The following is a 22,848-nucleotide window of genomic DNA, read 5'->3' on the forward strand; positions in this document are numbered from 1 at the left end:
AAATAAAGTTGTTGTAGTAACGAAAAGGCCAAGCCACATGTTTTGACTAAGGTGTAGAGTTTATGAAGTAGAGCTTGAAGAGGAAGCAAAGAGTAAAGTAAGTATAATAGGTAGTTAGAACCTTGGCTCTACAAGATATCTGATAGAGTCGGACCAAGAATAGTCTGCAGCGGATTTGATAGCCCACGCAGTGAATGGGTTTTTTATTTTACGTCGTAATTTCGTAAAAGTTTGACGTTTAAAATAACACGTGCACTGCGTGGGCTATCAAATCCGCTGCAGACTTTTCTTGGTCTGACTCTATACATTTTGGAACACCATTTCCGGGTTTGCCACTTTCGACCGAATGACTTTTGTCCTTGGAATGCTATATAAATTAAAAAAAGATGTTATGCAAGGGTTGCCATAGAAAAACCTGCTTAATCGTGAAAATTGTCTTATTTCATTTAATCAAATTAAAATCGTGTTCTCCGCTATCATATTACAGTATTTTGATCCTTATGACGACATGAAATAACGAAGACAATTATATAATCAGAAATCACAACAATATCTAAAATATTTCAAATTTCAGTTTATTATTTAACAAGCGGGTAAACATTTAAGTCGAATGAAAAACGCCTTTAGGAATGTCAGTTCAAACGTCATGTGAATGACACTACGCTGACAGTCCCATCTGCCCTAGGAAAGGCCTTCGTTTTCACTTCTCTGTCTGTTCAGAATGAATCAAGAAGGCGTACTGGCTTGTTGCGCCGTTTGCAATCAGCGTACCGTTAGGAGATGTTCGCGTTGTCTCAGTATTTACTATTGTAACACGGACCATCAACGCCAAGATTGGAAAAGACACAAACCCGAGTGCGTGCCAAGAACACCAAAACAAGGTCCGAGAAACGAGAAAATCGGCGGTGTTTCGACATCTACGGCAGAAGCAGTGAGAATAGGGGAGGTGAAAGACGACGCGCCTCACGGCGGGGCTAGCTGTGGGCCGCAGGGCGTTTCGACACCCGACGGAAGTGCAACAAGTGATACAAGACATTCGAAAAGTTCAAAGAAAAAAAACGCGACTAAAGAAGGCAGTGTTAGTAAACAAAACGCTGTGGGTACCTCGGGGGTGAACTCTGGCGCCGTGCCTAAGAATCAGAGCGTGATATCTAGTGTTTTGTGTGCTAGCAAGGATAAAGACAAAGTGAATAGTGCCATTACGTACGAAGGGTCGTCAGAGCAGGAGATTCTAAGTGAATCGGCGCAGCAACTTAGTGCTGTGGAGTTTTCAACAGCCAGTACAACAGTGAAGACTCCTAAATCTGAGCCAAACATGTTGGCGGTGGCCGGTTACTCTGGGGAACAAGCCCCTATGAAGGAATACCCTGAAGGGACAGTGAGAAACAGTAGTGCGCCATTTGGGCAGCCACAGAACAGTTTCTACATGGACCCCAGTGACCAGTGGTACAGCATATGCCAACAAGTGATTAGGGACATGACACAGTTTGGAGTGTGTGTTTTGGACAATTTCCTTGGACAAGAGAGGGGACATTTAGTGAGAAATGAAGTGTTAAAAATGTATAGATCAGGTATATTTCAAGTGAGTATGCATTTTTTATTATAAATAAGTAAGATACTGATTTACCAACTCAAAAAAACAATGAATTGCATGTACAATCAAAAATCAGGTAGAATTTAGAAATATTTGTTTAGTAAAATGGATGGGTTCAGTGAAACCACTGATTTTCAGTCCTCAACCAAAAAACTTACAATACAATACTCTTTATTGCATACCTCAATTACTCATAGATTACAATAAATGTACAGTAACCTAAACAAAGACAATAGAGGTAACAACTTAAAGCTAATTCTTAACTAAATAAGTTATTTAATAACTAACCTAACTAACTTACTAACTAAAATAATTCTGCTTTTACTTAACAATTTGTCAACTATGAAATTATTTTTCTTGCATAAACCGTGGTCAAGTGGTTGGTATAATTTACTTTGAACTTTGTTACCAAACCAAAATAGAGTGGTGCTGGCATGTTGCTAGGCAGAAACATGGCAGTGAACCAAGATTTCAACTGCTTGTTTATTTCATATTTATTTATTGCATCCATGGTACAGTCACCTGCAATAATATGTTAATCTTCGAAGGCCGCAAAAATATGTGACACACTCTCGCTATGGCTCTACAAATAAGATTGTGTCACATTAGATTTTAATCTTAGCTTGTATACATTGTATGCTGCCTACAGTTTCAATAAATAAATAAAAATTATAGGACACTAACACAGATTGACTAAGTTCTATGGTAAGCCCAATTACAATTTACAAAGTTTTGTATGGAACACTAATAATCATAAAATAAAATATACTTCATTTAAGCTGTAGTACAGTTAGCATCAATACTAGTGTATGAAACAACGCCTGTTTTGCAAACTTACCTCCCACTTGATGCAAATATTGTTATTGGTAAGTTTGCTAATAACAATAACCCTTATCTTATCTATAAGCACTTACAAATGAATTATTGTTAAGAATTCTATTATGTTCAGAATATATTATATTATTGTTTTTAATCTTCCTTAGATAATGTTGAAAAGCAAAAACATTTTGTGTTTGTTTTATGTACTCCTTATGGTTTATGTACCTAGAACACTAACAGTACAAGTTTTACTCAAACAACAATACAATGTTAAAAAGTTTTTGGCAAAAATTTCATTTTTAGTACAAGCTTTTATCGCTGACTGTACTTTTCTTACGGCAGACAACTAATACTCATTGAGACAATTCTAAGAACCCTAACACAATTAGGTTGCGTTGTTTCATCACAGAGTTCCTATGGCCACCTCCTGTCTCCATCATCAGATCAGCTCGATGGTACCATAATATTGCATTGTCATCTGATTTAATACATTCATTCAAAATTTCAGCTCAATCGGAAACCGAGAAGTGGATCGAATTAACTTGCAAGATTTGAAAGTGAAAGTAAATAAAAGCTTGTAAAAATTTGTGATGTATTATGGACACTTGCAGTATAGAACACATACTTTTTCTTATTTATTAAAAGTCATTAGTATTATAACTTTCAGTACCTACATGTTTTACAATGTTAAAAAAAATCTGATGTATTATAACACTTACACGGGCAGTTACAGTAGAGCACTTTTTTTAGGGTTCCGTACCCAAAGGGTAAAACGGGACCCTATTACTAAGACTTCGCTGTCCGTCCGTCCGTCGGTCTGTCTGTCACCAGGCTGTATCTCACGAACCGTGATAGCTAGACAGTTGAAATTTTCACAGATGATGTATTTCTGTTGCCGCTATAACAACAAATACTAAAAACAGAATAAAATAAAGATTTAAATGGGGCTCCCATACAACAAACGTGATTTTTGACCAAAGTTAAGCAACGTCGGGAGTGGTCAGTACTTGGATGGGTGACCGTTTTTTTTTTTGCTTTTTTTTGTTTTTTTTTGCATTATGGTACGGAACCCTTCGTGCGCGAGTCCGACTCGCACTTGCCCGGTTTTTTTCTTAATAAATTTGATGCTCCTACCGGCAGGTAGCGGTGGGAGTGGCAACTCCAAGGCCTTTGTCAAGGTGTTTAAGCTATCTACTAATTAACATATGTAGGTATAAACATTTAGATAAATAAATTTTATAGGTATAACAATTTTATATGTACATATACACCAGCGGAGCGCTGGTGGCCTAGCGGTGAGAGCGTGCGACTTGCAATCTGGAGGTCGCGGGTTCAAACCCCGGCTCGTACCAATGAGTTTTTCGGAACTTATGTACGAAATATCATTTGATATTTACCAGTCGCTTTTCGGTGAAAGAAAACATCGTGAGGAAACCGGACTAATCCCAATAAGGCCTAGTTTACCCTCTGGGTTGGAAGGTCAGATGGCAGTCGCTTTCGTGAAAACTAGTGCCTACGTCAAATCATGGGATTAGTTGTTTAGCGGACCCCAGGCTCTCATGAGCCATGGCGAAATGCCGGGATAACGCGAGGAAGAAGAAGATAACAATTTTATACATTATAAAAAAATAAAATAAAATTATAATATATAGTTATACATATATAAATAGAAAACATCCATAACTTAGAAACAAATTTGTGATAAGACACAAAAATAAATGCTCTTACTAGGATTCAAAACTGGGGCCTCTTGCTTCATAGGCAGGGTCACTACTGACTAGGCTAAGAGGTCATCAAGACATTTACGAGATAGGTATTTAGTTGAATACGAAAATAGATACAATTTTATACATAATATTTTCCTTTGTATTGTTTCATGGAGGTTTCATGCATGATGTACCTACCTTGTTATTATACCTACACATTATATAAATATATTGATGATTGATTGAGTATATTGATATATACCTATATTTAGTATGCTTGCTTAACACAAATATTTGGTTTAATATGTGCCTTAAGGTATTTTTAATGCTGGCAAATTTACTGCTACCACAGGAGTATAATTTTAGCATAAAATAGGTAGTGATATTGCTGAAAGATCTGATGAACAAAATTTTAAACAAAAGTATATTTTCAAAGTAATTGAGATAAAAGGTAATAACCCACGCGATCGTGATTTCTTCGATCGTGAAGTTTCGCGCGGCACGTCGTATGTTTTGTCCTCTTCTAATTTCCTAGCCTTAACCCTCTCTTAACATCACTCTTCTTCATGCATATGTCCTTGTTGCATAATAGTTACTGAATAATCTATGTTTGATACAGGCAGGTGAACTGGTAGCCAACCCTGGCAGCACGGACGCGCACACGGTCAGAAGCGATCGGATCACCTGGATAGATGGCAAGGAACCACATTGCTTCTACATCAAGCAGCTTATCAACCAAGTAAGTTTGGAACATCACTGAGGTCCCGAGACTCCCGAATGCTCGCGGTATTAAATATTTATAGCGAGAATCGAATGATCTGGGAATTCCCGCTGCCGCTACACATATAAAACAAGTACCGCGAGAACATACCTACTAGTCCCGAGACGATAAAACGCGCTTGTCCCATCGGATTGACAATCGTGATTGATCGTTTACGAACTAGATTGAAACGATTGTCAAGCACAGTTATGGCTCCTCTACACGATTGGCCAACGCCGGCCACTCCAAGGGACGCAGCCATGCGGTAGAATGAGATAGCAATATCACTTGCTCCCTCTAACGCATAAATGCGTCCCTTGAAGTGGCCGGCGTTGGCCCATCGTGTAGAGGAGCCATTACGTGAAAGGCGATGGACAGAAGATCTGGTTGACGCCATCGATTGATAATTTTAATGAAATAACTGAAATTAAGCAGTTGTGCTTCATATTGCCAATCCTAAATCGGTATGAGAGCGGCTATTTGTGGCGATCAGAGATGGGCATTAATCGATTAATTTTTTAGTTAACTAATCAATCGATTAGAAATATCAATCGTCATTTTTTAATCGCGATTAATTTAGTTGCGATTAAATTAGTTGTGAGAATGTACAACTAACAACTAAATTAGTTTTAGTTTCAATCGACTAAATTTCACGGTTGAATCTATATTAAAACTATGTCACTACCCTTGCCATCTTCAGCATCTGTCGAGAGAGTTTTTTCATATGCCACAATGATGAATCTCCCTAAATAAAATAGGCTCTCAGATCATCTATTTGAAGAAAGAGTAGTATTGAAAACGAACTTAAAAAAGTAAACATATTCTATAGATTATTTTACACGTGTTGTATTTCTTGTGAGTACTCTAACTTTTAAGTACATTTATATTGTTATATTTATGAGCGAATTTTGATTATGTAGTTTATTATATGCAGAGCTTGATATATTGTATTGAATGTTATACTTTATATATAAAGGTAAAGAAAGTACATAGTAAAAAAATATTTACCAATGATTATGTCCTTGTTTTTAAACCTATCACAATATTGGAAATGTGTCTGTTTTATTAATTATAAACATTTTTTTATATTACTCACTGATTAAATAATAAGTAAATGTCACAAATGCAAAACATACTTCGCAAATTTTAATTGAACATGCACAATGTTATGATGTATGTACAAACATGTTGATTATTTATAAGCTTTTTTGATTTTTTGATACTTTTTGCTTTGAATGTTTCATATACAAAGTTTGATTTATTATAACTGTGTTTTTTAATGTTTTATATCATAACATATGATATGAACATTTTATCGTATATAGGAGGTTGATTTAATATTTTATTTTTATTTTAATTATTATTTTTACGATTGACATTGATTAACAACAAAATACAAAGTTTTATTTATAAAATTGTGTTTTAAGTGTCAATGCACAAAGTACCCAATCTTTATTTACCCTTAGATAAGAGAAATTTTACACTCCATAAAAATGGTCAAAATATCGCAAGTAACACATGTGCTATTTCTATTTTATACATCCGTTAATAAGTCCTAATCTGCTGGCTGTCAACATAGCCATACCGAGGTTTTCCATTTAATTTACTTCTAACATTAGTCGCGGAAAAAATAGTCTAACTAATTAGTCGATTACAAAAATTAGTTGTCCGTAATCAATCGGCAACTAATTTAGTTGCAACTAAATTAGTTGCACTCTATACAACTACGATTGATCAGTCGTCGTTTTCAATCGTCAGTCGCAATTAATTCTTTTAGTCTTAATCGTTAATCGTTAGTCGATTACATTTTGCCCATCTCTGGTGGCGATGTCTTTCAAGCAGCATTAGACCCAGTTTCCCATGTCCGATTGAGATAGAATACATCATAGCGCATGTGACTTCAGTGACAAATGTAAGAATGTAATGTTACTGTAGATACCACCCAGCTGGCCTAGATGGAAACTGAAGGGAGCCATAGAAACTCTGCTGTAATAAATAAACAATCTTATAAATTGAGCTTACCGTGGGGCTGAGTCAATTTGTGTAAAAAATGTCCCATAATATTATTTATTATTATTATTTATTAATTCATTTGACGCTCATTAAAAAAGTGTATAGTCTAAATAAAAGTACCAGTCGATGAAACAAGCTTGTATCGAATTTGTCACAAAGTTACTGAAAATATTTTTAGGGTTTCTGTACCTCAAAAGGAAAAAAGGAACCCTTATAGGATTACTTTGTAGTCCGTCCGTCCGTCTGTCTGTCAAGCAAGACCCTTTATCTCGGCAACGCGTGGAGGTATTGAGTCGAAATTTAAACCATTATACTCAGGCCTACGATCTCTTGAAGCTATGAAAAATTTAACATAAAAAAAAGTTACGGCTGTTTATTATGCCGCAAAAAACGTACATATCGACACTCAAGGGAATCGAAATTGATAGGGTACTTCCCGTTACGTTAGAACTATGAAATTTGGCAAGTAATATCGTCTTATTTATAGGTACCTATCTATGAATATGAATATTATTATGTTAGGTAGGTCTACTTCATACTTGCAACCACCCACTTCACACGTAGTTAGGTATTTCCCCGACAAGGCACGGGCGAGGAAAATCTAATGTTTACTCGTCTCCATACTATTGTTATTGTTTACCATGACTGATACTGTATGTAAACAATTATACTGTAGTATACATCTACGTGATTACAAGAAGTGCCTTGATAATCTTTAAAAACATTCAGGTATCAATCTCATGGCTACTCTACATGATGGGCCATCATACTGGCCCACTCAGATGGCCCAGCGAGTGGTGTCGGATGGCTTACGAGGCTTGGCGATGGGATGGCCACGGTGTCGGTTTTTGTCCGCACATCAAAACTAGTGGACCAGCGATGGTGGTTCGCATCTGCATGTGGCCCATTCCCTAGTGCGTGCTCTTAACCATCGCATGGCCATCTAGCTGGTCCAGCGCTGGGCCATCGTGTAGAAGTGTGGAGGAGCCATCAGTTAAGAAAGTTCTCTTTCTTGAACTCCGCAGTAATAAACTGACTGAAAGTGTGCCTAATACCTACACATAAATTAGTTTATACCGAGCTTTAAAATGTAGGTAGATTCCTATGTAAATGGAATTATCATGAAGTATGTACTTATTTACAAAGGGTAAACATACGTGACAAAACGACGGTGTACATATGTACCTACATGTACAGTCATTTCCGATTATTTATATTGCTCTCGTGTCACAAGGCTTGTCACGTAGACATTTGCGTTATCTAAATCCTAACTAATATTGTAAGGGAATTGAATTAGGTCATATAGGTATATGGTATATTGGGGCCATTTTATTTAAAGTTGTCCCCTACACTTTTTTTTCAAAAATGGGATTTTTTATGTTATTTCTTCTGAGAATCACGAGCCCTTTCTATCCTAATAGGAGAAAAAATGTGTCCCAAGGTTTTTTTCCCATTCCGTTGCCATTTTTTGATAGACTTTATATGGCGGTTTCGGAATGGAAAGATCGAAAAATGTATGGAAATCTTGGGGCACTTCTCCTATTAGGATCAAAAGAGCTCATGATTCTGAATAAAAATAAAATAAAAAATCCCAATTTTGAAAAAAATGTGTATAAAAATAAAATAAAAAATAAAATAAAATTCATTTATTTCAAGCTACAAGGCTCATAATTTGTTGTTAACAGTTATATAATAAATATGTCATTCCTAAAAATACTGTACAGTTGTTTAACGTTATCATTTATCAATTCCCATTAATTAATACTAATAAACAATAATTAAAATTGAATTTGAACTATTAAAATTGGAATAAATAAAACAATAAATAATACACTAAAAGCTACAAATTAGTATAGGGGACAACTTTAAATTAAGTACTAAAGGAAGAGTGTACATGGCCTCCTGTTCCCGAGACTGGAATCGAACCCCAAAACTTTCGACCCACGGACATCGTCCCGATTTCCGGAACTCTTGAAATTATATTGTAAAGCTTTTGCTTTAACATACTTATATGCCTTGCCATAAGTATTGCTTGCTTCCGTGACTTCCGTGTACAAACATTCATATTACATTATATACTATTTAAAGATTACTTATTTGCTACCATTTGGTTTTGGACTTTGGTCCATTGCATTCCACATTACGTAGGTATATTCATAGACGATTTCTATGAAATCGGCACATTTACTGTTTATTTTTATCTCAAGTCCATTGACCGACCTATGCTGTATACCTACCTAGTATTAGGTTCGTCTTATCTGCAAGAAACGATAAACAAAGTACGCCATTAGCAAGGTATTAGCAATATAAATCATTAATTTTGTGACGAAACTAGTTATTAATCATGCAGTAGTACCATCGCCTACCTTTTAACTGTACATCGGTGGACCTTATGCCTTTTGTAATAAGGTCCACCTATGTACTATGTACAGTTAGGAGTGTTGCTGTTTGTTCGACTGAGTTAATAAAGAGCAGTTATTTATACCGGATCTCATTAGTTGCTCCAAGATCAAAGAAGTGTGCCAAATTTCGCAACTCCAACCAAAAAGTGCTAAAACCTGATTTTAGTTTGTCTCTTTAATCTATGTGGGTCGTCCGGTAGGTAAAATGACTAGTGCATTTTAACACTCTGTCTATAAGCACTAGCACTAGTTTTAGTTTTAATTTCCATATCCGTTCCGGGTCCATGAGATACTTTTTCATGTTTTAACATCCTGTAATTGCCATGATGCAATAAAGAAATACTATACAATACAATAAATGCAGTTGTCCCACCTGGCTACCTAAAAATACCTTACAACTTTAATCATTGTGATGATGTCAGATTGTGTGCAGTTTCTGATGATTCAACTATTGTTAGCCGCCAGCTGTCCGCCACGTTACGTTACGCTTATGGTAATCGGGGAGGTACTGGCTATGATTAACAAAATTGAACCGTGATAACAAGCACCATTAGAATATTAAAATGTAGGTTCTTTTATAATTACAAGAAAATACGGCTCTTGCTTGATATGGCTACGACACCTTCAATACGCCACAGTAAAGTAGGCCCTGGTCATAGATATTCAAACTATAGATAGTATAGATGGTGGAAATTCTCATCAAGTACCTATAGTCTGTATCTTTAGGTATTTAAATAAAAGTAAACAAAATCCACCCTCAAATGACTCCTTACGCCAGTTGAGTGTAGTTGAAAACATGACATGATCAAATAATGTAGGTTAAAGTCAGGTCGTTCAGTGACAGATCCAGGCGGTTTTGTATTTGGTTGGTTAACCAATAAATGTTGTAACTACCCAAAAATTTACAAATTATTTGTTTACTTTTGTAAACACCTAAAGATACAGAGTATACACGGTGGTTTAGGGAATGTCCTGAGACACCAAGGGATGCGGAAAGATTTTCCAAAAAATGCCCATAGATAATTTAGATGTTTTACTGTACACTTAAGGAGCCCACTTCGCCGGACAATATCAGCCTTTCAGTTTCACAGCTCCGAACGACTGACAGCCTGATATCGTCCGGCGAACTGCTAATCTGTGGGCCCCTTTATATAGATCCTTGTGGTCATTTGCTTAAGAACAGGTGTCATTTAAAAACAATTTCGCTTCCACTGACTCCTATTTACTTTGATGACTTCTTAATAATTCTCTAAGTAAATTTTAGTGTGTTACATAGTAAGATCTTTATTGAACGTTATCATTTCAGGTGGACAACATAATCCTGAGGGCGAACAAGATGCCTAACAACGGGAAACTCGGAGACTACACGATCAACGGCAGGACGAGGGTAAATATATCAGATTAATACCATCGTCGCAACTATCTACTGATCAATCTTAAACCTTATTGAAAAAACATAAGATGTCTGAATGATCCTGAATCATTATCATCACAGGCCTTTCCGTCTATTGCAGACGATTTATACATTGCTGTATAGACAACGGGTTTGGTGACTGAAGGCCGATGCGTGAGCGGCACGACCTCCCACATTTTTGGCAGAGAAAGCTCATGGCATCCGAGGTTCCAGTCCCGGTTTGCCTCCTGTGACACCTTCTGCTATCTAAAGCATTAAACCAGGCTTGGTCGCATAGCCTTCTCCCCTTCACAACACGCTTGCGCCATCCATCACGGTCTTCAGCTAAGGCTTCCCAGGCATGGTGGTCGATTTTAAATGCATACATGTCTCGCTTGACACAGTCTTTAAAGCGCAGCATCCTGAATAGGGTGTAGCAAATAGATACAAATAATTTAAGTAACCTACCTGCATATTTAAAGTTACTTAACATATAGCTTTAGCATATAATATAGCTTTATCTAGACATCAATGGAATCGTCTCTCTTAAATTTCATAGTCCATGGTGCATGTTGAAGGAATGAAATGTGGAAAAAGGGAAACTTCAGTATTCTGGTTGTTTTAATCTACGTTTGTATCGTCAAAGAAGTAGAATAGGTACATGGAGAATCCCTATCGTTCTTTGGCAGCGTTGTCGAATAGGGTAGATAAGAGATCGATATCCGCATATCTACCCCATGGCAAACCATTACTGGGTCCCCCACTATAATGACCGTCCGTTTTCAATTCAATACGTTATTTTAAGAAATATCCTTTCCGCTTTTATTCCTGATAATTGTAGCGTTTTGTGTGTAAGTAGCAGCCAGATTGTGCATAGGTTAGGTACCTATACACAATCTAGCTGTTACTTACACACAAAAAGCTACAACTGAGTCATGGGTTGAAATAAAACAATTGAATGCATAGGCTATGAGTATTTTATTTTTTAAACACTTTATTTTACTTTCATCATAATTTTCTAGTACTAGACGTCTTTTAAAATCTATTCAAAGCAAAAAGCAATACATAGCAGAGCCACAAAACAGAGAGGTACAGAAATCAACCTACATACAAACCGCGCTGGAGCAACGCACACACAGACACTGCTCACGGACACGATATCTCGGACCGGTTGGGACCACTGCGAGCGCGAGTGCCATCCGCTTGAGACACGCGTCTGTGAACTTTTTTGTGCAATAATGGAGAAACAAAAAAAAAAGTTATTATAACTGTACAGTGGACGGTTGTTTAAATTCAATATTAATCGGTGAATTGTCGTTTTTAAGCTACCAGTGGTTTCAGAGAGAATGCAAATGCGAATTTATTACATTGAACATGAGAACGCGAATTTATTATAATTTAAAATATAATAATCGTGCATTTCGCCAATCTCGAAATCATCGCAAGATATTTTCTGTGACAAATTTGTAATATAACAATGACATTAAAATTAAAATACCTATTTGAGTTATTAATGTTATTATTAATTTATATTTCCATTCTTCCCGTTTTATCCTCAACAATAAATCAAACAACTAGATTCGAGATACGATACGATAGATACGAGTGCCACTACCACGATAGTTTTTGTGCATAAGCCATAGTTCGCAACCCTAGAGCAACCGCCGTGCGTAGGTATGAAAAGTAAAGTACATACATGTGATTGACTTCTGTTCCTATCTGTTTTGTGGCAGAGCAATGTTCAACAAATATTTTCCTCGCACATGCCATTTCTCAAGTTTCACTGCGAAAATTGCAATGAATGAATTGCCTATTGGTATAGTAAAAAGCGGAACAATGATCTAATTATAATTGCTTACCAGTACAGATATTGGATAGAAATAACTAAGTAGTTAAGACAAGTAAATCACCTCAATGACCTAGTTGTTGTTCACTCTCTTGTCTTGTTGTGTTTATTCGTTTATCCTTATGGATGAAATCTGTATTGTGTCTCTCTCGCACTTTTATGTGATTTGTTAGTGTTAAATATTTGGTTCTGTAGACAGCGAATAGCGATAAACGACCAAAACGATTAAAATACTCTTGAAAACAAACAACTTATACTCGATGTCGTCCAACCATCCAAGTAAAACCACACACATTCTTAAGAAATACGCACTTGAAACTTAAAATATTCACTCTCAGTCTCGTATCATACCTGTTTCGTTATCTTTCCACCATGTTATCGCATTAGAATCGCTTAGCGATGGGCGAGTCGAGTTATCTGATTCGAATAATCCGAATCAACCTACAGATGAGTTGATTCGAATCAAGACTATTGGCAATCCGAATCAACTCGGCCACTAAACTGACTGGTAACTTGGTATCCGATCCGCTGACTCGGCGAATGAATCGCCAATTCACCAACTCTCCGAGCCGAGTCAACGCTACGCTATGACCATTCAAAACTAAACCTTAATTCCGTAGCCCGAAGGTTCTTTTTACAACAACTGCCGCTTGATTCGCCATCCCGAGTCGAGTTCACTGGTAGTATGGCCATTGAAAAATAAACCTTAATTCGGTGTCCTGAAGGTTCTGTTTACAACAACTGCCGGTTGACTCGTTTGCGGCTCCGCGGCCCGTGACCTTGTCGCGAACCACGCAAACCGTCGAGTCGAGTCAGTTCGAATTTGAACTCGGATCAGTGGCCGAATCGATTCGAATGATTCGAATCGAAAAAAAGTGGACTCGTCACATCGCTAGAATCGCTTTTTCGCGATAATAACCAAAATAACGCAGACGCATGCGCGCTGAGGGTTTGCGTACGTGACATCGGGCATGGCCGCCGTTCGGGGCGGTGGGGGGCATTGTAAACACGGCGCTGCCATGCTGACTCCAATATGTAGTAACTACCTTCGAAAAGTCAATGCATTCCGAACCTTATGCTACGAGGAACAAGGCGTAGAATTAAATGCGTTTTCAAATGTGTTAACAGCAAATATTCTTATAGTCCTAGTGAGCGAATCCCACGCGGCCCTGTTTACAAACTTAGCTTACGTTCTTTCTTACACATCCATTTTACATAGACATCCGTATAATCGCAAACACGTGTGTATGTCAAACGGACATGGTTCCTGTCAAAATGGTTCGAGATTTGTAAACTATTGACATTTTCGTCGGATTTTTAGGCCGTATACATTTACACTACGACGTCTTTTATTGGTGTTTACCATTCGGTGGAATGTAGGTAATGCAGATAAAAATGCGAATCTAATCATTATCATAAATATACAATCTTGTAATTTTAGTAATAAACACATACATATTTATGTCGATTCATTTCACAGCCACTTATGCTTACCTACTCAGAATGTGTTAACAATTAACACAAATGTAATATTTATTCCGTTCAGGTACGTGCAATTTTGTAGCGGAATATTAATATCTTATTTTGATAGTTTGCTTCTCAAACGTGTCGCGCCGCCATTAAAAATGAAAAAAAAATTTGGCACGTGCTGCGTTCCATTTTCAAAGAGCATTATTCGTTGTCGTCGACCGGAAACGACATTGAGGCAGGTCGCGGACTAAGGCCCTCGTAAACAGCCTCCGATTTAAAAATAATTATATACGAGTAACTGGCATGCGATAAATCTTGTGACGGTTAGCGTAGGTCAAGATTTATCTGTGTTGCTCATTTTATATGCGCTCCAGATTTTATATTGTTAGATTTAGACGATACGATTTTGATAGCACAAGCAGTGCAAGTTTAATTTTAACCATCAAACTTGTATGAAATTATGACGTACTTATAAATAACACTTGCACTGCGTATGCTATCAAAATCGTTGTAGACTTTTCTTGGTCTAACTCTAGTGGTTTATGGTTTAATTTTTTTTATGAGTTTCACAGTTAAACACCTCGAGCTTCCTAGTAGATACCCATGTCACTTATGCATTTATAGCAACTCACTTGACGACGTCGTCCACATGTCCACGATGGTACAGTCAACTGCAGATAAAACCATCATTTAAATTTCTAAAACAGATTCGTACCACACTCTTTTGTTGTCTAATACTCTGTGTTGACCAGAGGGCCTAGCAAATAGCCAAGATGCAAATAGTTTGCACCGTAGCGAACAAAACGCTATCTGGCAACACTGTCTCTCTAGCACTTTTCCGTATTAGTGCGATAGAGAAATATAGCGTACGGCGCAAACGATTGTCATCTTGGCGAGTCCCTCAGGATTACACACGCCTGTTTATTTGACGCTACCATCAAATATCGCCTGACATTGTCAATTCGCCATATGAGTCGCTTAACTTCAAACTCGGGTAAATCCATCTGTCAGATTATGCGATTTTGGTATTAAGAAAACGTAATAGGGTAGATATTTGCTGAGAGGGTCCAATGGATTTACCCGAGTTTGAAGTTAAGCGACACATATATCGCTGGTCCAACAAACAACAAGTACACATTATACCGTTGTTACTTAACGACAATACCGATCCAGAAATGTACAGAAAATTATCAGTAACATCTGTCAATTGTTAAGTTTGTGAAATAGATGCACATAAATAAATGTCAGCCGGTTTCAATCTACTTAATCTAGCGCCTATACGCTAAAAACTTGCGTGACACCAATCGGGGCACGTTAGTTTTGGAATATATATAAATAAACAGCTTTTCAGCGTTCAGGGCCAAGCCCTTAAGGACAAGCGTACCTACGTGATGCCACACTCGTACAGGAAATACAATGTAGGTAGGTAACTAGGTACCTGCTACGGTCCATTCGGAACAGTTTCCATATCTGTTCAACATTTATTACACGTACAGAATATTAGTCACTGGAATTTCAGAAGCTCAGATAATGAAGACGACGCATAGACAAGACCCAAATTGCGCCCCTCAATGCGATGGACCAACGAAGGGAATCTCACCGAGTCACCCTTAAACCTGTGCGTGCGAAAATCACTAAGTAAAGAATTATGTCGGAAAACCAGAAAAAATAACGCCATCAAAAGGACCATGACAATTACTACTCTGATAAGAGTAATATACGTCATCAAAAGGACCATGACAATGACTACTCTGATAAGAGTATACGACGACGAAGAGGATGAATGATGTCAAATTAGATGGGTCATAATCATAAATATCCCACAAAAACGTGCGAAAAGTGCTGAAGTAGAAAAAAATGGCGGAAAACAATAAAAAGGCCTTAATGACCATAACTACGTTGTCAATACTACCTGATACTACTAAGAAGAAGAAGACGAATGATATTGTCATAACTCATATTAGATACCTAGATAAGAAATATCCCGCAAAAATCCTGCTTGCTTATGCCAAGACATAACTTGCGTTGTCGCGCTTGATATTCTAACTCCAAACACAAGTCATCCTAATCGATAGCGTGCATGAACTGTAGGGGCACAGGAACCCCCTATTTATTAGCGCAAAGTATTATAAATGTCTAGTTTAACCTCCCAAAGTCGACCACAAGATGGGAGAACCTACAATGCACAATAAAACATGAGCTGTAGAGGGCTGCACCTGCTTATTTGTCAATGTTTGTAAAGTTTAAGTTTTCGATTCAGGCCACAAGATGGCAGACCTTCCAACGCGCACGGTCCCTATCTGCAAATGCTAGACATATATCAGTTTTTTCAGAAGTGTCGCTTTTCTATATAAAGCCGGCGAATCACGGCGCGAAGCCGCGAACGCAAGTGTAGAGTCGATTTCAAAAGATCTGCGAAATCGGTGCCCCGTTCGCGCACGAGTGTGAAGGGGGTTTAAGCGACAGAAGTGCGAACGACTAGAATGATCAATTTACAACCGCCAAAAAGATGCCTACTGCTTCCGCCACAAATAGTTTCTCGTCCAAACGTTGAAGGCCAAGCCCTAGCCTAGGGGCGAGCCTACGTGACGCCGCACTCGTAAAGTATTATCTGCGGTTACGCCGAACTGCGCTAAATTACGTTATGCGTTAGGTACTTCCCGGGTGCCTAGCCAAGGTGGCAATCGCTTGCGCTACAACGAAACGCCTTGCGCCTCTCTAAGTCTCTATCACTCTACCCTGTTATTGCGACAGTGACAGTTGCGTTTCGTTCGCGCTACGAATCGTAAACGATTGGTATGTTGGCTACGCACCCTGAGGTGTCAAATAGTGGACTAATGATTGTAAATTACTGCGGTTTTATCACTTTGTCGGTATTCGTAGTCTAATCATGTAATCGTTTAAAATCCATTGAGAGACGATTGATTATAGTGGTCATTAGTGGTCGGTCCTTTTTGTATTACCTACATATGAAAAACATGTTTTAAATAATATTGATTCAAGCGGTATGTATGTTGCCGAATACCATTTCGAATGACTTAATTGATTTCCCTGTGGGTCTAGCCAAGATGACTATCGTTGACATTAGCGTTTAGTTCGCTACCAACTAAACGCTAATGTCTCTCTGTCGCACTAAAATGGAAGTGTGTATCTCGCTCTTACTGGCATATTAGTACAGTCATCAGCAATAGTATCTTACACAACTAGGGCCGCAAAAATATATGACGCGCTCTTATTGCGCTCCAAATAAGAACGTGTCACATATTTTTGCGGCCCTAGTTGTGTAAGATACTATTGCTGATGACTGTACGAGCAAGATGTATAGAAAGTAAGTTATGCAGATGTTAGCGAATATGTCAGTGTCAAACTTGTGGTATAGTACCCGTATAGTATACTTACCCAGTACCTTTTGTATACCTACTTGAAAACTAATTGACTTATATTTCATAAATAAAACACTCTTAACACCGGATTATCCTCTGACACGTGTTCCACGCGCAAATGTCATGGCAAAATCTATTTCAATTGTACATTCGAAACCAAAACGACCTATTTAACCTACGAAGAGACGCTCTTATACCCTTTTGGCACTGATAATTTTCTTACAGAACGACGTAAGTGCATTATCCTAGAAAGGTCTACAAGCCGTTTTAGAAATTAACAGTATCGTAGTTGTGGGTGGTCTATTACACATCAATGACACAGCTGCTGATGTTAAAATGTCGATAACTCTTACGATAATAGCTCTTGTGATTTAAATGTTTAGGTTGAAACTGGTTTTTAGATAGTAGGTACAGTCAAGGAATTTAAATTCCGACCCATTTCGTACTTTGTCACAGTGACAATCAATATGAAAGCCGCTAGAGACCTCATACGGTTGTCACTGTGACAAAGTACGAAATGGGTCGGAATTTAAATTCCTTGACTGTACCTATTGTTTAGCTTGTGGATTAGTTGTATAACTGATTGGTGTATCGATGAACTTTCTGTTATCTATTGTGTTTCTTATTTGGATCGTGTTATGCAAATATCTGAATGTGAACATAAATATAACCATGTTAATGAACTAGTATCTCGTAGGACGTGGTTCATATAATATGTGTTCAGCCATCATTATCGATTCATGATCATTTGGTTATATAATTACTACTGTTGACAATATCCCTCCACTCAATGAGATTACACATGCTTGGATTTTACATAAACCCTTATCTTAAAAGTACCTTTTCCCAGATGATACTATGTCCTTCCCCGGGACTCTTATCTCCATACCACATTTCATCTAAATTGGCTTAGCTCAGCGCTACGCTTCGTGTTCCTATCGATGAGGGACCAATAGATGGAGCTATTCGCTAGATATACGACAGGTGGTGCCCTCATTTTGTGAGATTTCTTACGTTAAATTTTTTGGAGTTAAAGTTCAAACTAGAGATGCCATGAATATTCGGCAACTATTCGGTATTCGGCCTATTCGGCCACTTTGCCGAATATTCGGTATTCGGCAGAATGTTGCCTACTGTTCGGCCGAATACCGAATACCTGCTGCACCTACCTAAAAAGAAAAATTACAGTAACCAAAATAACAAAAGAACCAAAAACTTGGTATATTTAATATTTAAAATGTATTCTTGGAAAGTAGTTAAATACGAAGGCACGTTTTTGAGCATTTGTTGATTACAAAATATTTTATTTTTATCATGGGTCTGATTTGATTAACTCTGTCAATTCTGTTCAGCATAAAAATATATCTTAGCAAACGTTGTCCTTTGTTGGCGAACAGTTTTCATAATAAATGTGACTCAAAATGTTCGCATGTCATGCCGAATAATCGGCCGCCGAATATTCGGTATTCAGCCGAGATAAGGGCCCAATATTCGGTATTCTGCCAAATTCACTATTCGGGGCATCTCTAGTTCAAACGACCGCGCTAGCATAAATGTTCGCACATATCATAAGATTACGTGTTTGTGACACACGTTGCGATTTTTTTTCTACAATTATGTCCTGGATGCGAGACCTTTAAGCCAAACATTTCCAATACGTTTAGACGTTTACCTCTTGGGGTTCAATGTCCTAATACTAGTACAAATTACCTCCAATGAAATTTGAATCCTTATTAAACGGAACAGAGTTGCTTTTGTTTTGTTTTGTTTGATTTTAAAGCAAAGCAAAATCGACTCTATTTTCTAATACAATTAATTCAAATTTGCCTGGCAATTTTTCTTATATGGTGGAACGCTAGAGGTTACAGCTATAGTAATGCTTATAATGGTTGTCTCCAGGCCATGGTGGCGTGCTACCCCGGCTCGGGCACGCACTACGTCAAACACGTGGACAACCCCAACAAAGATGGCCGCTGCATCACCGCCATATACTACCTGAATCTCAACTGGGACAAAGAGCGCTGCGGCGGCCTGCTCAGGTAGGTTTTATACAGTCCGTCTAAGGGTGGTATTCCATCTGTCCAATTTCTTTTCTTTGTCCAATGTGTATTTTTCTCACATTTTGATTAATGTGAGAGTGAGACGCAATGACATTGGACAGGTGGAATACCACCCAAGTTACGTCAAATACGTCGACAACTCCAAACACCTTGGACAAGGAAATCTGCGGCGGCTTGCTCAGGTGGAGATTCAACCTTATAACGCGTGCGATTTTGCGAGGCGTAAATGTGATGTTTATGCTTCCGATGTAGCCCAGAAGATGACAGAACCAACTATGTACAAGAAAACGTACGAGAACGGTAGATGGCAGCACTTGCGTTGGCAATGTACAATTGATGGGATGTTTACAAAAACAACATAACTGACTACACTGGTTGACACCTGAAACGATTAACAATGTTCTTAAAAAAGTGTCAACCGCTTTTGTAAACATCCCTTTAATTGTACATGTTCATGTTTCCGATTCAGGCCACTACGAGTAGTTGGCAGACCCTCCAGCACGGTCCCTATACAAATGGGGCTTTAATACCTATTTTGAGAACAATTTATTTAAATGGCAATGGTGGCAGAATTTGCTGACCTAACACCTTTTACTAACCAACATTGTATGTACCATATTTTTGGAAATAAAGTATTGGTTGATGGTTTTCAGGGTGTTTCCCGAAGGTCTGGACGAGGTAGCGAACATCAAGCCACTGTTCGACCGAATGGTCTTCTTCTGGTCGGACCGCAGGAATCCTCACGAAGTCCAACCCGCCTATGAAACTAGGTGAGGACTTCTTTATGAGCAATCTCATCATACATATCGTAGGGTGACAAGCAAAAGTCACTAGCTAACACCATTGAAATTATTGGACAATAAACCGTGTTACAAGTGTAACAAAGTGCATTGTTACTTTAATTTTTTAATAGTACTTAGTGACTTTTGCTTGTCACCCGACGATATATACATAATCACGCCTATTTCCCGGAGGGGTAGGCAGAAACCACGGATTTCCACTTGCTAAGATCCTGACATACCTCTTTCGCTTCCTTCACTTTCATAACATTCCTCATACACGCTCACCGGTTTAGGCAAACCCATCACTCCTTGCAAATATAGCTAAGACTTAAGAGGAAAGGGGATGGCCGTTTCTCCATACAAACGTAGTCCCCATTTTCCTCTCTGAATATTGACATTTTTTGAAATATTTTTACATAATTTGATGTATGTATATTAACTAAAGCTATGCTCCTACCCATACTGTGGTTGATATACAACAACTTGTATTTATGTTTAAAATATTTTCAATAATGTTAATATCCAGAGAGGACAGGAGGAGAGGAGGAGAGAGGAGGAGGCGAGGAGAGGAAAATGAGGGCTACATTTGTGTGAAAAGGCTCCTCCACCACTTTCCTCCACTTTCGTCTTAAGAGGATAGTGTAAGTGGACAGCCGCGTCGTCCCCTTTCAAGACGTACTAGTGCTCGACATGCTAATGCTGCCCAATAGATGACACCCTGCTGTCACCTCTATTGACAATGACTTATGTACTGGGACCGCGTCGAGCACCAGTACGTTTGCCTTAGTTACTTTTCTTAAAACCATAATGCCTTACCTTGATTTTTTTAATATTTCAGATACGCCATCACGCTGTGGTACTTCGACGCCAAAGAGCGCGCTGAAGCTTTAAAACGACATCGCCGTAAGTTTTTTTACAAGCTTTTATTATTATTTATGTTATACAATTTTGTTGGCTATTTAATATTTATTATAGTATTATCTTAATTTACAGTTCTCATTTTGATATCACAACAAATAATTATACTCATAATATGTCATGTCGTTTGTATACAAGTTATCATATGTTATCCAATGACTAATATGTTCAATGTTTGAAGAGAACATTAGTGGCTAATAAATTAATTGATTACTCACACCGTCTAACATTGTGCAATAACGCCAATAACATTTCGTCGGGTGACAAGCAAAAGTCACTAACTACTAAAAAAAATTAAACAAAAATCGACCTTCTTTCAGTACTAATATGGTTCACTATGGCTATGAACTTGTGGTGGTACTTAGTGATTTTTCTTGTCACCCGACGATTTCAAGTATCGGGGAATGTGGGCCTTAATATCAAAGAGAATTTAGACTAGAGGAATATTGACATAATAAATTATGTAGTTAGTACATTTAATGCCATCTTTCGACACAAATGATTAACACTTTTAGAACGCCATTTGACTTTGATCCTTATTTTGTCACAAATATGTGTTACATTTGTTAAATGTCGTTTATACTAAAAAGTACGGAACCCTCGGTGGGCGAGTCTGGTTTTAGTTTATAAAACTTTGTGATGTGTGATGTTTGGTGAATTAGTCCGCCCACATTTTATCAGTGCCAAACTCGGACTTTAACAAATGACTTAAGATTTTAATTAATATCAACTGATCGATTAATGTAGTCGCATCTCTAGTTTTTTTTTAATGATGGTCTGGATGCTGATCTGCTAAGCCACTTTCATATTTTCACCAAGGAGCGTTTTTCACGTTTTAAATTACTTTTTTTTTCTTTCAGAAAATCGCGAGCCGAAAATGAGCCAGTGATATTCGGACCCGCGCTCGTGCAGAGCGAGCCACGCCTTCCGCCCTCCGGTGGCGCATTTGAGCCTTCGCTGACCTGACCTAGCGAGAGAAGACTTACCTAAACCTACGATACCTACGTGCAGGGACTTTTTTTTTAAATAATTGTGGCCTGGATGCTAGGGACTTTTGTATTCTAAAGGCGTTTTTCATAAACCCTTGTCAAGTGTAACTAACCCTCGATAATCTATCATTTTGACATTTTTAGGAAGAGACAGAAAAGGTTGCTAAGTTTTATGAATAAGGGGGTAAATTACGAATTCATTGTACAGTTGTACCAGCGATAATAAGTTACACAACGAAGGCCGCAAAAATATCTGACACAATATTGTTTGTAGAGCCATAAGAGTGTGACACATATTTTTGCGGTCTTCGAAGAGGCACATATTATTGCAGGTGACTGTACTGACAAGTTATTATTTTTCAGTGGTATTTTTTACCACATTTAGGATTTTGTTGTGTTCAAGGCGTGTTACATTTCATAGTTTTTTACTGTGATCCCCGTAAAGTATTAATTATTATTGATATGGCTCATATTAGTCATATGCCTTATGGGAATATAGTTCAGAGCCGGAAACCGCTACCAACTTTTAGTATGTTGTTGGGCATGGCATTGGGTCTCCAAAACTGCCGGGAGACAGCGGCGCCGGCCATCTACTTCAGCGGAATGACGTCATCAAAATGACTCCCGTTTCGTTGCGAATATTGCATATTGTACCCAAACTATGCATGGCACATAATTGTGTGGGGTATTGAATGAAAGCCAGTTAAATATTC

At 37.9% G+C, this 22,848-nt stretch overlaps 1 protein-coding gene across 1 annotated transcript; it reads left to right on the forward strand.

The window, feature by feature from the left end:
• The first annotated feature begins 676 nt into the window (after nt 1–676).
• LOC134673243 (egl nine homolog 1) lies at nt 677–22,603 on the forward strand. Its single transcript, XM_063531205.1, has 7 exons — nt 677–1,582; nt 4,739–4,858; nt 10,601–10,681; nt 19,286–19,425; nt 20,100–20,216; nt 21,067–21,131; nt 22,007–22,603. Exons 1-7 carry the CDS (start codon nt 722–724, stop codon nt 22,033–22,035), a joined length of 1,413 nt encoding a protein of 470 aa, XP_063387275.1. The 5' UTR covers nt 677–721; the 3' UTR covers nt 22,036–22,603.
• Nucleotides 22,604–22,848: the final 245 nt, after the last annotated feature.

This window comes from Cydia fagiglandana, chromosome 18 (genome assembly GCF_963556715.1).
Source record: "Cydia fagiglandana chromosome 18, ilCydFagi1.1, whole genome shotgun sequence".
Taxonomy (NCBI): domain Eukaryota; kingdom Metazoa; phylum Arthropoda; class Insecta; order Lepidoptera; family Tortricidae; genus Cydia; species Cydia fagiglandana.

Bases quoted from the DNA above. Each gene is read 5' to 3' on its own strand.
- LOC134673243 (XM_063531205.1), top strand. From the start codon at position 722: ATGAATCAAGAAGGCGTACTGGCTTGTTGCGCCGTTTGCAATCAGCGT. The intron at 4,859-10,600 runs GTAAGTTTGGAA...TTATCATTTCAG, and splicing joins TCAAGCAGCTTATCAACCAA to GTGGACAACATAATCCTGAG. The intron at 21,132-22,006 runs GTAAGTTTTTTT...TTTTTCTTTCAG, and splicing joins AGCTTTAAAACGACATCGCC to AAAATCGCGAGCCGAAAATG.